At 39.5% G+C, this 15,453-nt stretch overlaps 1 protein-coding gene across 1 annotated transcript in view; it reads left to right on the top strand.

Annotated features, from left to right (window-relative positions):
* lmln (leishmanolysin-like (metallopeptidase M8 family)) overlaps nt 1–15,453 on the top strand; it is a 47,835-nt gene that overhangs the window by 31,061 nt on the left and 1,321 nt on the right. The window contains exons 13-15 of the mRNA XM_061926306.1: nt 3,305–3,464; nt 6,457–6,587; nt 10,208–10,418. Coding sequence (XP_061782290.1) covers nt 3,305–3,464; nt 6,457–6,587; nt 10,208–10,418 — 502 coding nt within the window. The remainder of the gene's footprint in view (nt 1–3,304; nt 3,465–6,456; nt 6,588–10,207; nt 10,419–15,453) is intronic.

Here is a 15,453-nt window from a genome sequence, read left to right as displayed (position 1 = left end):
TGTATGTATGTATGTATGTATGTATGTATGTATGTACAAACCCCGTTTCCATGAGTTGTGAAATTGTGTTAGATGGAAATATAAACAGAATACAATGATTTGCAAATCATTTTCAACCCATATTCAGTTGAATATGCTACAAAGACAACATATTTGATGTTCAAACTGATAAAAAAAATGTTTTTTGCAAATAATCATTAATTTTAGATTTTGATGCCAGCAACACGTGACAAAGAAGTTGGGAAAGGTGGCAATGAATACTGATAAAGTTGAGGAATGCTCATCAAACACTTATTTGGAACATCCCACAGGTGTGCAGGCTAATTGGGAACAGGTGGGTGCCATGACTGGGTATAAAAGCAGCTTCCCAAAAAATGCTCAGTCTTTCACAAGAAAAGATGGGGCGAGGTACACCCTTTTGTCCACAACTGCGTGAGCAAATAGTCAAAACAGTTTAAGAACAACGTTTCTCAAAGTGCAATTGCAAGAAATTTAGGGATTTCAACATCTACGATCCATAATATCATCAAAAGGTTCAGAGAATCTGGAGAAATCACTCCACGTAAGCGGCATGGCCGGAAACCAACACTGAATGACTGTGACCTATGATCCCTCAGACGGCACTGTATCAAAAACCGACATCAATCTCTAAAGGATATCACCACATGGGCTCAGGAACACTTCAGAAAACCACTGTCACTAAATACAGTTTGTCGCTACATCTGTAAGTGCAAGTTAAAGCTCTACTATGCAAAGCAAATGCCATTTATCAAACATCCAGAAACGCCGCCGGCTTCTCTGGGCCCCGAGATCATCTGAGATGGACTCATGCAAAGTGGAAAAGTGTTCTGTGGTCTGACGAGTCCACATTTCAAATTGTTTTTGGAAATATTCGACATCGTGTCATCCGGACCAAAGGGGAAGCGAACCATCCAGACTGTTCTCGACGCAAAGTTCAAAAGCCAGCATCTGTGATGGTAGTGCCCAAGGCATGGGTAACTTACACATCTGTGAAGGCACCATTAATGCTGAAAGGTACATAAAGGTTTTGGAACAACATATGCTGCCATCTGAGCGCCGTCTTTTTCATGGACGCCCCTGCTTATTTTTTCAAGACAACGCCAAGCCACATTCAACACGTGTTACAACAGCGTGGCTTCGTAAAAAAAAAGAGTGCGGGTACTTTCCTGACCCGCCTGCAGTCCAGACCTGTCTCCCATCGAAAATGTGTGGCGCATTATGAAGCGTAAAATACGACAGCGGAGACCCCGGACTGTTGAACGACTGAAGCTCTACATAAAGCAAGAATGGGAAAGAATTCCACTTTCAAAGCTTCAACAATTACTTTCGTCAGTTCCGAATCGTTTATTAAGTGTTGTTAAAAGAAAAGGTGATGTAACACAGTGGTAGTCAATAAGCTCCTTCTTTTTCGCTATCCCCTTGTTGTGGGGCAGACTGGCTTGTACATGCACATGCGTCCGCCGCTGTTGACATTTTTAATACAAAGTAGCGTATAGTTCTAACTTATATCCGTCAGTAGACTCAACATGGAAGCACTAAAAACTTTAACATGGATGACGAGGAGAAGACGCTGTCAAAGTGGGGCCACGTAAATAAGACTGCCCGCGAACGGCGCATCCTGAAGAGACGGTCAGAAAGAAGCTTGAAAACATAATCTATGCAAGATTTCGAACAAAAAAAACAACATTACAAGTTATGTAGACCACAAGGAGGTGTTGTAAATGTAGAAAAAAAACATAATATGACCCCTTTAAAACACAATCACAATTTTATATAGGATACAGTCGTGGTCAAAAGTGTACATACACTTGTGAAGAACATAATGTCATGGCTGTCTTGAGTTTCCAATAATTTCTACAACTCTTATTTTTTGTGATGGACTGATTAGAGCACATACTTGTTTGTCACAAAAAACATTCATGAAGTTTGGTTCTTTTATGAATTTATTGGGTCAAAAGTATACATACAGCAATGTTAATATTTGGTGACATGTCCCTTGGCAAGTTTCACTGCAATAAGGCGCTTTTGGTAGCCATCCACAAGCTTCTGGTTGAATTTTTGACCACTCCTCTTGACAAAATCTTTGAATCTTTGTCCATGTGATGTCAAATGAAACAAAAATTTAGCTGTTTGGCCACAATACCCAGTAATATGTTTGGAGGAGAAAAGGTGAGGCCTTTAATCCCAGGAACACTATTCCTACCGTCAAGCATGGTGGTGGTAGTATTATGCTCTGGGCCTGTTTTGCTGCCAATGGAACTGGTGCTTTACAGAGAGTAAATGGGACAATGAAAAAGGATTATTACTTCCAAATTCTTCAGGACAACCTAAAATCATCAGCCCGGAGGTTGGGTCTTGGGGGCAGTTGGGTTTTCCAACAGGTCAATGACCCCAAACACACGTCAAAAGTGGTACAGGAATGGGTAAATAAGGCTATAATTAAGGTTTTAGAATGGCCTTCCCAAAGTCCTGACTTAAACATGTGGACAATGCTGAAGAAACAAGTCCATGTCAGAAAACCAACAAATGTAGCTGAACTGCATCAATTTTGTCAAGAGGAAATTCAACCAGAAGCTTGTGGATGGCTACCAAAAGCGCCTTATTGCAGTGAAACTTGCCAAGGGACATGTAAGCAAATATTAACATTGCTGTATGTATACTTTTGATCCAGCATATTTGGTCACATTTTCAGTAGACCCATAATAAATTCATAAAAGAACCAAACTTCATGAATATTTTTTGTGAGCAACAAGTATGTGCTCCAATCACTCTATCACAAAAAAAATAAGAATTGTAGAAATGATTGTAAACTCAAGACAGCCATGACATGATGTTTTTTACAAGTGTATGTAAACTTTTGACCACGACTGTATATGACTAGTAGGGGTTTTCCGCTCCATGTTTCCCTCAGTTTGGGGGGTTTGGCCTCTAAAACGTTGAAAACCCCTGCTCTGTATAATATTTTGTTGTATACCACATAGAAGCAGACCACACACATGTGACAGTGTCAGTGTGCAGAACATGCATGTTTGCATAAATAGAGACCTACAATGGAATTTTGAATGCATGAAATATTTGATATTTTTATTTAGATTCTGGATTTGGGGTTCTTTGCTATGACCGAAGATATGAAATTCTATTGAAAAGTATCAGTTCATTTCAATTAAAAGATAAGATATGTTTATGTAAAACACATATTTTCTGACCTCATTCCTTTTTTTTGTTTTTTTAACGCAACTTTTAAAAAAAACTCACTGTCTTTGTTCATATTGTTTTGTGACAGTACTTTGAACAGATTCCAAATGTGGCTGCTGACCAGCTGACCTTTTTTGGGGGCGCAGTGGAGATTGCTGATTTCTGTCCTTTCAGTCAGGAGTTCAGCTGGCATGTGAGTGGAGAGTATCAAAGAAACTCCAACTGCAGAGTTTCAGAGAACCAGCCAGGTATTTGGCACACAGCACTTATTACCAGCTACTCAAATCCATACAATTCATTCAATATGTACGTGTATTTGTCCGTATCACGATCAATATTATAGTGACTCACTCAATGGACAGTTGTCTGTTTGGTCTGGCTGGCCGTAGATGGTTTTTTCCAGTTGATTTTGGATAAGCACTCCATTGCTGTCGACATAATTTGGCTCCAAAACACCAAATTTAAACAGTCAAGTCACGCCGGTCCTGACTCTCTCGGCTTCCTCTGCTCCAACGTTTCCGCCTCTATTTGTGTTCGCTAAGCTTCTATAACCAGCAGTTCATCCTCTGTATATTCAGGTTCAAAAAGATAAGATTGTGAATCCTCATTAGTCCAAAAATAGACAACTTAGTCGTCTATTACCAAGTCTACCATGATTAAAAAACGTACGCGTTTGTTGCCGTAAGTCGGTAATGTGTTGCTATGGGAACGGAAATAAATGCGCTGAGGAAATAAGCTCCGGTAATGCAGAAAATGACCAAAATACGGTAAATATAGTACGTTTTACATATTGTTATGAATGTGTCTGTTATTACATTATATATATATATATATATATATATACGTATATATATATATATATATATATATATATATATATATATATATATATATATATATACGTATATATATATATATATATATATATATATATATACGTATATATATATATATATATATATATATATATATATATATATATATATATATATATATATATATTTACTGTATATATATATATATATATATATATATATATATATATATATATATATATCTCCATCCATTCATTTTCTATCGTTTGTCCCTTTTTGGGGTCACGGGGGGTGCTGGAGCCTATCTTATATATATATATATATATATATATATATATATATATATATATATATATACACTTGCAGTGCGTATATAAAAAGTTGATGGAGGATTTTGAAGACTGTAATGGTGACTCCCATTAGCCACATCATGCAGGCGTTTTCTTTTTGTCTTTAGAATTCTAAAAAAAAGATGTGTTCTTGTCTCTTATAAGGATTGTATATGATATGGCGGTTTCTCTTTAAAAGCCCCTGAAATGAGTAGGGTAGGACCCTATTAAAAATAATGTTTATTTCAGCATTTATTAACAGCAGATGTTGCAAATAAGAATAACTTGCAATAAAATATGAGCACCGTATTTTGCCAAATCTTACAATAACATCACAATCCAGTGATGATGGCAGAAGTGGTATATAATTGGCAGCCATGTGTTTACTGTCTGCATCACACAAATATTAATAAAATAGAAAATAAACCATTTTAGTCCACCAGCGTTTTTTGTGTTGGCCCGTCTGTAGGTATTTTTGTTGTCTATATATTGTTTTGAATAGGGGTGTCCCGATCTGATATTGGCAAATCAGATTATATCAACTTGCATGTAAAATGTCCGATATAAACTACAATACAAGCAGTCCTGCAGCGTGTTTACTTGTGCAAAGCTGGACAGCCAGTTAACATCTACGGTAAATGTCCTCCACGACACACAAGGTTGGTGGTCTTTTCCTGTTTTTTATTAATTTAAAAGATAAACCTGGTAAACTGTAGGTTACTAGGAGGCATATTACGTACACATGCAAAGGCTCCACATGAAGGTACACATGAAATTCTGTATAGTATAGTTCAGTGGTATCCAATTTTTTTTTCCAGCAAGGGCCACATACAGAAACATTTAAGGATCCAATACAATGTTGGTCAATCAATGTATGATAAACAATCTTAATCCACATATTGAGATATTTAATTTCTTATTATTTGTACTCTTCCTCAGGTCTTTTTGAGTGATTTCGCTGGGTTTGGCTTGGCTATATTTTGTGTGTAATGTTTAAATCCAGCATGTGTGTTTTTGTCCTTAAAATATGTTGCAGGCCAATAAAAAAACAAGCTGCAGGCAACACTTTGGACACGTCACTGCAAAAAAAAGCTATTCTTAAAACAAGCTCAAAATATCTTAAAATGAGACAACTTTTCTTATTTTAAGCAAACATAATTTGGGTAAGCATTGATTGATTGATTGAAACATTTATTAGTAGATTGCACAGTACAGTACATATTCCGTACAATTGACCACTAAATGGTAACACCCGAATGAGTTTTTCAACTTGTTTAAGTCGGGGTCCACGTAAATCAATTCATGGTAATTCAATCAAATTGTGCTTGGCTAGAATTCTTCAAACTGGAAAATGTTTCTTGTGACTTTAAGAACAAAACGAGTCCAGAAATACCCAGATTCCTAGATATGTAAAAATGAGACCAACCTAAAAAAAATTGCCACCTCATTATTAATTAATTCACTTTACATTTACAATATGCCGAGGGGCAATGAAAAACAAGTTGGGGCTGGAAATGGCCCCCGGGCCACACTTTGGACACCCCTGGTATAGCAGGAGTAGAATAGAATACTATATACATTTAGAAAGTATCCTGTAACAAGTTTCCACATCATTCAAGAGCTTAACTTAATTAATTAATGTGGCAACTAAAAAAAATTACCACCCCACTTCAATTCAAATACAGCACACTTCCATTTCAGACAGTTGATAATACATAAGTTAGTGCTTTTCATGCCTACCATTGTTATTTGTTTTACTAATTTCACTTGATCAAGCCTTTCCCAATATTTCACCCAAAAATAGATCAAAGTTTGTATGATTCGTGCTGATATCATATCGGATCAGTATTGGTATCGACCGATACTCAAAAGCACCAATATAGGCATATTAAACAGTTGTATCAGGATATCCCTCGTTTTAATGCAGGTCATGTTTATTTCTTGTGTTTAGGTCTGTTGATTATGTCACCAATAAAGACGCAAAATGTCCTCGGTCTGCACTTTGAGCAACCCTGTTCTATACATTCAGACATCATTTTAAAATAAATTCCCTTTTAAATACTACAGTATGATTTTGTTTCTGCATGCTTCATCAGAGTGGTGGAAGAATTATGCAGCAGAGCAGTACGGACCAGATTCCATGTGTTTGTATCAGAAGTCAGCCTTTGTCATGGAGCAGTGCACCAGGAAGATGGCGTACCCCGACTGGGGTTCTGGCTGCTACAAGGTACCATCAACAAAACACTATCGCCAATGATAGCTCGTTGTGTAAGAACTCTTGTTAAATGGCACAATTTTGATTCTTGTCGGTACAGCCATTTAGAAAATGTTAAGAAAGCCTTGATCAGACTGAAAAATTGTACCTTAGTTCATTTTTAAATAGCGTTCAACTGATTTCTAGTTTTGTGTAAGTTACGCCTTACTGAGTGTGTGGCACACATACTAACTGTATTGACACTGCACTTTTAGTGGGCTGTGGGTTCGTAATGGTGCCATCTGCTGGATTAAAAAGTCACTATATTTGACCTGCTAATAAAACTTGATAGTTAGCAAATATAGTAGATTTTTTTAAATGATTAGCTGCGCAACTCAGGTCAATGAGCCAAATATTAAACTGGAAAATAATATTTACCTTATTTGGCGCTATAATATCAAAATTATTGCACACTCAGGAGTTTTTCCTTTCTTTGAGTTTCATTTAAATCGATGACGGTGACCAAAAAATGTCAATTGCAGCACATAACTCCTCTGACGTCTTTCAGTAGCAGGTGTCACTTGTGAGCCGAATGAAGCGATTCCTAAAAACACAGTTTAGTGTTTCCCATTAAAATGACACAGCAGTTTTATTGTTCATGTGATTTTTTTTTGTACTGTAACCATACTTGCCAACCATCCCGGATTTTCCGGGAGACTCCCGAAATTCAGCGCCTCTCCCGAAAAAAAACAATATAAACAGCGTGCCAAATTTCCTCCCGAAATTCAGGCGGAGCTGGAGGCCACGCCCCCTCCAGCTCCATGCGGACCTGAGTGACGTGTCGACAGCTTGTTTTCACGTCCACTTTCCCACAATATAAACAGCGTGCCTGCCCAATCACGTTATAAGTGTAGAATGATCAAGGGCGAGTTCTTGGTTTCTTATGTGGGTTTATTGTTAGGCAGTTTCATTAACGTCCTCCCAGCGCGGTAACAACACACAACAACAGCAGTCACGTTTTCGTCTACCGTAAAGCAGTTCGTCTGCCGTAAACAGCAATGTTGTGACACTCTTAAAACAGGACAATACTGCCATCTACTGTACATGCATATGTGACAATAACATCTAGGGCTTTTAGAGAGTGCAGTGCACAACTGCGCACACAACAAGGAGACGAAGCAGAAGAATGAGGAAGATACAGCCATGGCGACGCCGACGACGAGTAAGATGAAGAACTACGCTTGTAAGTTCCAAGCCGCAGCTGCGATTGGACCTGGATAGCCTCCGGGAAGAAGTAGTGGACTACCAAGTGCTTGGCAGTGAAGATCTTCCTCAGGAAGCAAAGATTGACCGGTTTTGGGCCATGCTAGGGAGAGATGGAAGATTCCAGACTCTAGCGCATTTGATGAAAGCACTTTTGTGCGTGCCACACAGCAATGCATCATCAGAGAGGGTGTTCAGTATGGTTAGAAAAATAGTGACAGAGAATAGAACAAGGATGGACAATTCAATCAATCAACAATGAGTAGATGAGTGTTATGTGTGTGTATATGTGTAAATAAATGAACACTGAAATTCAAGTATTTATTTTATATATATATATATATATATATATATATATATATATATATATATATATATATAAAATAAAATAAATATATATAGCTGGAATTCACTGAAAGTCAAGTATTTCTTATATATATATACCGGTGTATATATATATATATATATACAGTATATATATACAATATATATATACAGTATATATATATATATATATATATATATATATATATATATATATATATATATATATATATATATATATATATATATATATATATATATATATATATATATATATATATGAAATACCTGACTTGGTGAATTCTAGCTGTAAATATCCTCCTACCCTCTTAACCACGCCCCCTCCCCCTCCCCCTGCCCCACCTCCGACCCCGCTTCCGCCATCCTAGTCACTGCTGTTGTGTCCTTGGGCAAGACACTTTACCCACCTGCTCCCAGTGCCACCCACACTGGTTTAAATGTTACTTAGATGTTGGGTTTCACTATGTAAAAGCGCTTTGAGTCACGGGAGAAAAGCGCTATATAAATATAATTCACTTCACTTCCTTCATACTTCCTCCAAACAAGCCATTTGGAATTTGTCCCATTGGTGACATTATTCCTAAGTGTGATGCCAGCAAATTGTCCATATATAGCATATATTTACCCAAACATAGGTTGATTGGCAACACTAAATTGGCCCTAGTGTGTGAATGTTGTCTGTCTATCTGTGTTGGCCCTGCGATGAGGTGGCGACTTGTCCAGGGTGTACCCCGCCTTCCGCCCGATTGTAGCTGAGATAGGCTCCAGCGCCCTCCGCGACCCCAAAAGGGAATAAGCGGTAGAAAATGGATGGATGGATGCTTTGTGCGGGTCTGCCATTGCAATCCGACGCTGTCGTCAATATGCTCCTTCTTTTTCGCTACCCTCTTGTTGGAGTGCAGACTGGCTCGTACATGCACATGCATCCTCTTGTTGCCATTTCTAATACAAAGTGGCATATAGTTTGAATTTAATCTGTCAGTAGATTCGTTACGGATGCATAAAAACTGCAAGAAAGATGGCGGGGAGAAGATGCTGTCGAAGTAGAAACACGTGTAAATAAGACCGCCCACAAAATGGCGCATCCTGAACGGTCAGAAAGCAGCTTGAAAACGGTCCGTAAAACATAATCCATGCACATTTTTTACCAAAGAACCACCATTGCATGTTATGTAGACCAGTGGTCCCCAACCACCGGGCCGCGGACCGGTACGATTGGTACCGGGGCCGCACAAGGGAAAAAAATAAATAAATAATGTTTTTATTTTTATTTATTTTTTTATTAAATCAACATAAAAACACAATATATACACTATATATCAATGTATATCAATACAGTCTGCAGGGATACCGTCCGTAAGCACACATGATTGTATTTCTTTATTAAAAAAAATAAAATAAAAACACCCCAAATTTTCAAGCGTTGACCGGTCCGCAGCTACAAAAAGGTTGGGGACCACTGATGTAGACCACAAGAAAGTCATTTAAATGTAAAAAAAAAAAAAAACCTCATAATGTGCCCCCTTTTAACTAAGGTCATGGCGCTGTAAGTTGAATGATGCGAACCCATTTGTTACTGGATACGCTTCTGCCTCTGACTTTGTATGTTTAAGTAATATGCAACTACAATTATCTGGTACTTGTTTATTTTGACAAATGTCGGGTTTTTGACTGACTTAAATATTGTTCAAATAAGGACACTTACTACATATGTCTAGCTTGTGTGCTATTGTGTGCTTAGCTGTTGTGTAGCTGCTAGCTCTTTGTAGCCTATAGCCTACCTTTTTTAAACGACTTGACTAAAATACATGAAAAGACCAACCTTGTGTGCTTATTGCAGGACATTTGGATGTTAACTGTCTGTCCAGCTTTGCACAAGTAAACACGCTGCAGGACTACTTGCATCAGACATTTTAGATATAGATATAATCCGATACTTGTGTTTTTTGCTGATATCGGACTGATAGCCGATCAGGACGCCCCTATTTGTGCACGTGATTAATATTTATTTCTGCATATTTAATATAATTATTTTTCTGTCACAGGTGTTGTGCACAGCACAGGGTCTGAAGGTGTATGTGCAGGAACATTCCTTTCTCTGTCTTCGTAAAGGGCAGCTGCTCAGCGTGAGTGTGCAAGTCAACGACTGGGTGTACAACGGTGTCCTAATCTGCCCTGCCTGTACGGACGTCTGCGACGACTGTCCCGTCCCCCATGAACTCCCAACCAGAAACACCTCCAGGACTAAGACAATAGGTCGGTATTCCAGTCCACGTTATACGTGTCAATATTGGGTGGTGTGTCTGTCTTTATCAACATCTCTTTAAAAGTATTGGTGAATTGGGTTCATATAATGCAAAGAGAAGAAAATACTTATACACACAACCACTGCTTGTTTTAGGGGTGCAGATCTGATCACAAAGAGTACCAACAGATTATTGAGCATATGGCATGTCTTAATAATGTACAGTGCATCCGGAAAGTAATCACAGCGCTTTACTTTTTCCACATTTTGTTGTCTTACAGCTTTATTCCAAAATGCAATACATTCATTTTTGTCCTTTAAATTCTACACAGTGTACCCCATAATAACAATGTGATATATTTCAAATGTATGAAAAATAAAAAAAATACATAGTCGCATGTACATAAATATTCACAGCCTTTGCTCCATACTTGGTTGATTTACCTTTGGCAGCTATTACAGCCTCTAGTTTTTGTGAAAACGATGCCACAAGCTTGGCATAGATGTCTTTGGGCAGTTTCACCCATTCCTCTTTGCAGAACTTCTCAAACTCCATCGGGTTGGATGGGAAGCGTTGGTGAGCAGCCATTTTTAAATCTCTACAGAGATGTTTAATTGGATTCAAGTCTGAGCTCTGGCTGGGCAACTAATGTTGCACAGAGTTGTACCGAAGCCATTCCTGTGATATTTTGGATGTGTAAATCGTCGCCCAAGTTCAAATTGCCAAAAAACAAAACAACTTTTTTACATTGTCATTATGGGGTGTTGTGTATAGAATTTTGAGGACAAAAATGTATTTATTCCATTTTGGAATAAAGCTGTAACATAACAAAATGTGGATAAAGTGAAGCGCTGTGAATACTTTCCGGATGCTCTGTAGGTATGTGATTAAATTGTAAACTACGCCGCACGGTGTCCTAATGATCGGACAATTGAGGGTTTGAATCTTTGCTTGGGTATCTGTGTGCAGTTTGCATCAATCAGTCAATCACTCAATGTTTATTTATATAGCCCTAAATCACAAGTGTCTCAAAGGGCTGCACAAGCCACAACGACATCCTCGGTTCAGATCCCACATCAGTGCAAGGAAAAACTCAACCCAATGGGACAATGAGAAACCTTGGAGAGGACCGCAGATGTGGGGACCACCCCCCTAGGGTGACCGGTGCAATGGACGCCGAGTGGATCTAGCATAATATTGTGAGAGTCCAGTCCATAGGGGATCTAACATAATAGTGAGAGTCCAGTCCATAGTGGGGCCAGCAGGAGACCATCCCGAGCGGAGACAGGTCAGCAGCGCAGAGATGTCCCCAACCGATGCACAGGCGAGCGGTTTGGTGGTAGCGGGGGTGGATTATTATAGCCCGGAAGAGTTAGGGCTGCCTGGGATTCTGGGTATTTGTTCTGTTGTGTTTATGTTGTGTTACGGTGCGGATGTTCTCCCGAAATGTGTTTGACATTCTTGTTTGGTGTGGGTTCACAGTGTGGCGCATATTTGTAACAGTGTTAAACTTGTTTATACGGCCACCCTCAGTGTGACCTGTGTGGCTGTTATTCAAGTATGTGCAGTCACTTACGTGTGTTATAAATGTTATTTATTTATTGCAAATGCACTTAATTAGCATTGATTTTGAGATGACATGCCTTTAGCGCCCTCTACAACCTGTACAAACAGCGTGCCAGCCCAGTCACTTGTTGTATTTGGCTTCTGTACACACACATAAGTGACTGCACATACTTGAATAACAGCCACACAGGTCACACTGAGGGTGGCCGTATAAACAAGTTTAACACTGTTACAAATATGCGCCACACTGTGAACCCACACCAAACAAGAATGACAAACACATTTCGGGAGAACATCCGCACCGTAACACAACATAAACACAACAGAACAAATACCCAGAATCCCATGCAGCCCTAACTCTTCCGGGCTACAATAATCCACCCCCGCTACCACCAAACCCCGCCCCCCCAACGCTGCCCCCCACACATCAACCCCCCCCCTCCGTGCGTCGGTGCGGATGTTCTTTGTACCGAGGATGTCGTTGTGGCTTGTGCAGCCCTTTGAGACACTTGTGATTTAGGGCTATATAAATAAACATTGATTGATTGATTCTTCCGAAATGTGTTTGTCATTCTTGTTTGGTGTGGGTTCACAGTGTGGCGCATATTTGTAACTGTGATAAAGTTGTTTATACGGCCACCCTAAGTGTGACCTGTATGGCTGTTGACCAAGTATGTCTTGCAGTCACTTACGTGTGTCTGCAGAAGTCAAATACAACATGTGACTGGGCTGTCACGCTGTCTGTACAGGTTGTAGAAAATCGTGAGGGTTGGCAAGTATGACGCTGTCAAGCGCCATTCATATGAAACTCGCGGGCCGCACTAACATTAAATTTTCATGTTGAGGTGCGGGCCGCAAAACAACGTCTCGCGGGCCAATTGCGGCCCGTGGGCCGCGTGTCTGAGACCCCTGATTTAAAGACTAGAGTATACAAATGAGTTTTAAGATGGGACTTAAATGTTTTCCTTGTGCGTGCATGTTTTTTTCCCGGGTACTTTGACTTCCTTTGGGTGTCGTAGCTCAGATGGTAGAGCGACTGTGCCGGAAACTTGAGGGTTTCTGGTTCGAAACTATCTTCTGCCATAGTCCTAGTCATGGCTGTTGTGTCTTTGGGCAAGACACTTCACCCACCTTGCTCCTGATGGTTTGTGGTCAGCGCCTTGCATGGCAGCTTCCGCCATCAGTGTGTGAATGGGTGAACGTGACGCATAACTTAAAGTGCTTTGGGTATTGCGCAGGTATAGTAAAGCGCTGTATAAATACAGACAATTTACCATCTATGGGCAGTTTGATCTGATTTTAAATGTAAAAAAAAACGAAGGAGATGTTTTTTTATCCCAAATATGTGGGGGATCACAGCCCGATCATTATCCATGGGGAGAGAGTGGAGCAAGTGTCCTCCTATAAGTACTTGGGTATTTGTTTTGATTCCCAGTTAACTTGGGCCAATAAAGTTGACTCTGCTCCTGTATTAACCAGCGCCTGCACTTTTTAAGGAGGCTCAGGGTCCACGGTGTGGCAAGCAATATCATGATGTTGTTTTATAAAGCAATCATTGAATCTGTCATCCGTTATGGCATCTCCACATGGTTTGGAAATCTGTCTGTCAAACTCAAAACCCAACTTCAAAACCTTATCAAGGAACTGGTAGAATAATTGGCATGCAGCCCCCTTGTTCCCTTCAAGAAATATTAAACAAGACCTTGGGGAAGCAGGGTTGGATGGGAAGCGTTGGTGCGCAGCGAATTAAACGCCTTTCTATTATTCGCTCTCGGAGCGGTGACGTCACATCGGGAAGCAATCCGCCATTTTCTCACTTTCGTCGGTGTGTTGTCGGAGGGTGTAACAACATGAACAGGGACGGATTCAAGTTGCACCAGTGGCCCAAAGATGCCAAAGTGGCAAGAAATTGGACGAAATTTGTTCAAAATACGAGGCTGTGGGGAAAGCCGACGAAATGGTCAGTCGTTTGTTCCGCACACTTTACCGACGAAAGCTATGCTACGACAGAGATGGCAAGAATGTGTGGATATCCTGCGACACTCAAAGCAGATGCTGACATCAACTCCAAAACTGGACAGATCAGCTTTCAGGAAAAGAGAGCGGATGAGGGTATGACTACAGAATATATTAATTTATGAAAACTTCATTCATTACTCGCGGTTTTACGTAAATTATTATACATAAACTGTGTTTACCAATAATTTTGCTTAAAAACTTTTTTTTTTTTTCAATCATTCGAGTACATTGGGGTAGTCTTGTGTAATGCAGTATTTTGTGTCTATTTAGGTATGGTTAACCTGAGTGCTGAAATAGTGGAAAAATATATGTTCTTAGCATGCCTGAAATGGGCTGTCTGCACTCTCAAAGTGCATGTTGTTGCCAAATGTATTTCATATGCTGTAAACCTAGTTCATAGTTGTTAGTTTCCTTTAATGCCAAACAAACACATACCAATCGTTGGTTAGAAGGCGATCGCCGAATTCGTCCTCGCTTTCTCCCGTGTCGCTGGCTGTCGTGTCGTTTTCGTGGGTTTCGCTTGCATACGGTTCAAACCGATGTGGCTCAATAGCTTCAGTTTCTTCTTCAATTTCGTTTTCGCTACCTGCCTTCACACTACAACCATCCGTTTCAATACATGCGTAATCTGTTGAATCGCTTAAACCGCTGAAATCCGAGTCTGAATCCGAGCTAATGTCGCTATAGCTTGCTGTTCTATCCGCCATGTTTGTTTGTATTGGCATCACTGTGTGACGTCACAGGAAAATGGACGGGTGTATATAACGATGGTTAAAATCAGGCACTTTGAAGCTTTTTTTAGGGATATTGCGTGATGGGTAAAATTTTGAAAAAAACTTCAAAAAATAAAATAAGCCACTGGGAACTGATTTTTAATGGTTTTAACCCTTCTGAAATTGTGATAATGTTCCCCTTTAAAATCACCCGTAAACCACACCACATGCTTCATAGTGAAATTGTGTTGATGCCAAATGGTAAATGGTACAGAACAGCAACATACAAACTCAACAGGTATAGATTTTCCTTTGCCCCACTGGCAATCAAAGCACTTAACAAGAGAAAACTACTATAATAACTGGATGCAATAATAAGGAGTGCAATACTGGGATAGTGATAGTGCAATACGGGAGGTGTGCAATACGGTGGAAGTGTAATGTGTGATCTCATAACTAACTGATATACCTGCACACTGTTCACTGTCATCACTGTATTGTCGGATGAACTGTATGTATGTATGTTAAACGCTGTGTCTTGATGCCCAAGACAAATTTATCCTCGGAGACAATAAAGCTAATTATTATTATTATTATTATTATTAAATCGTCCATATGATCAAACGTGCGTGTGTTATTATAACAATTTGAGAAATGTCATACAAGCATGGGGAGTACCGTATTTTTCGGACAATAAGTCGCAGTTTTTTTTCATAGTTTGGTCGGGCTCCAGTGCGACTTATATAT

This window comes from Nerophis lumbriciformis, linkage group LG31, assembly GCF_033978685.3.
Source record: "Nerophis lumbriciformis linkage group LG31, RoL_Nlum_v2.1, whole genome shotgun sequence".
Lineage (NCBI taxonomy): Eukaryota > Metazoa > Chordata > Actinopteri > Syngnathiformes > Syngnathidae > Nerophis > Nerophis lumbriciformis.
Note: the sequence above shows the minus strand (reverse complement) of the source record. Positions and strands in the feature narration are given on the sequence as shown.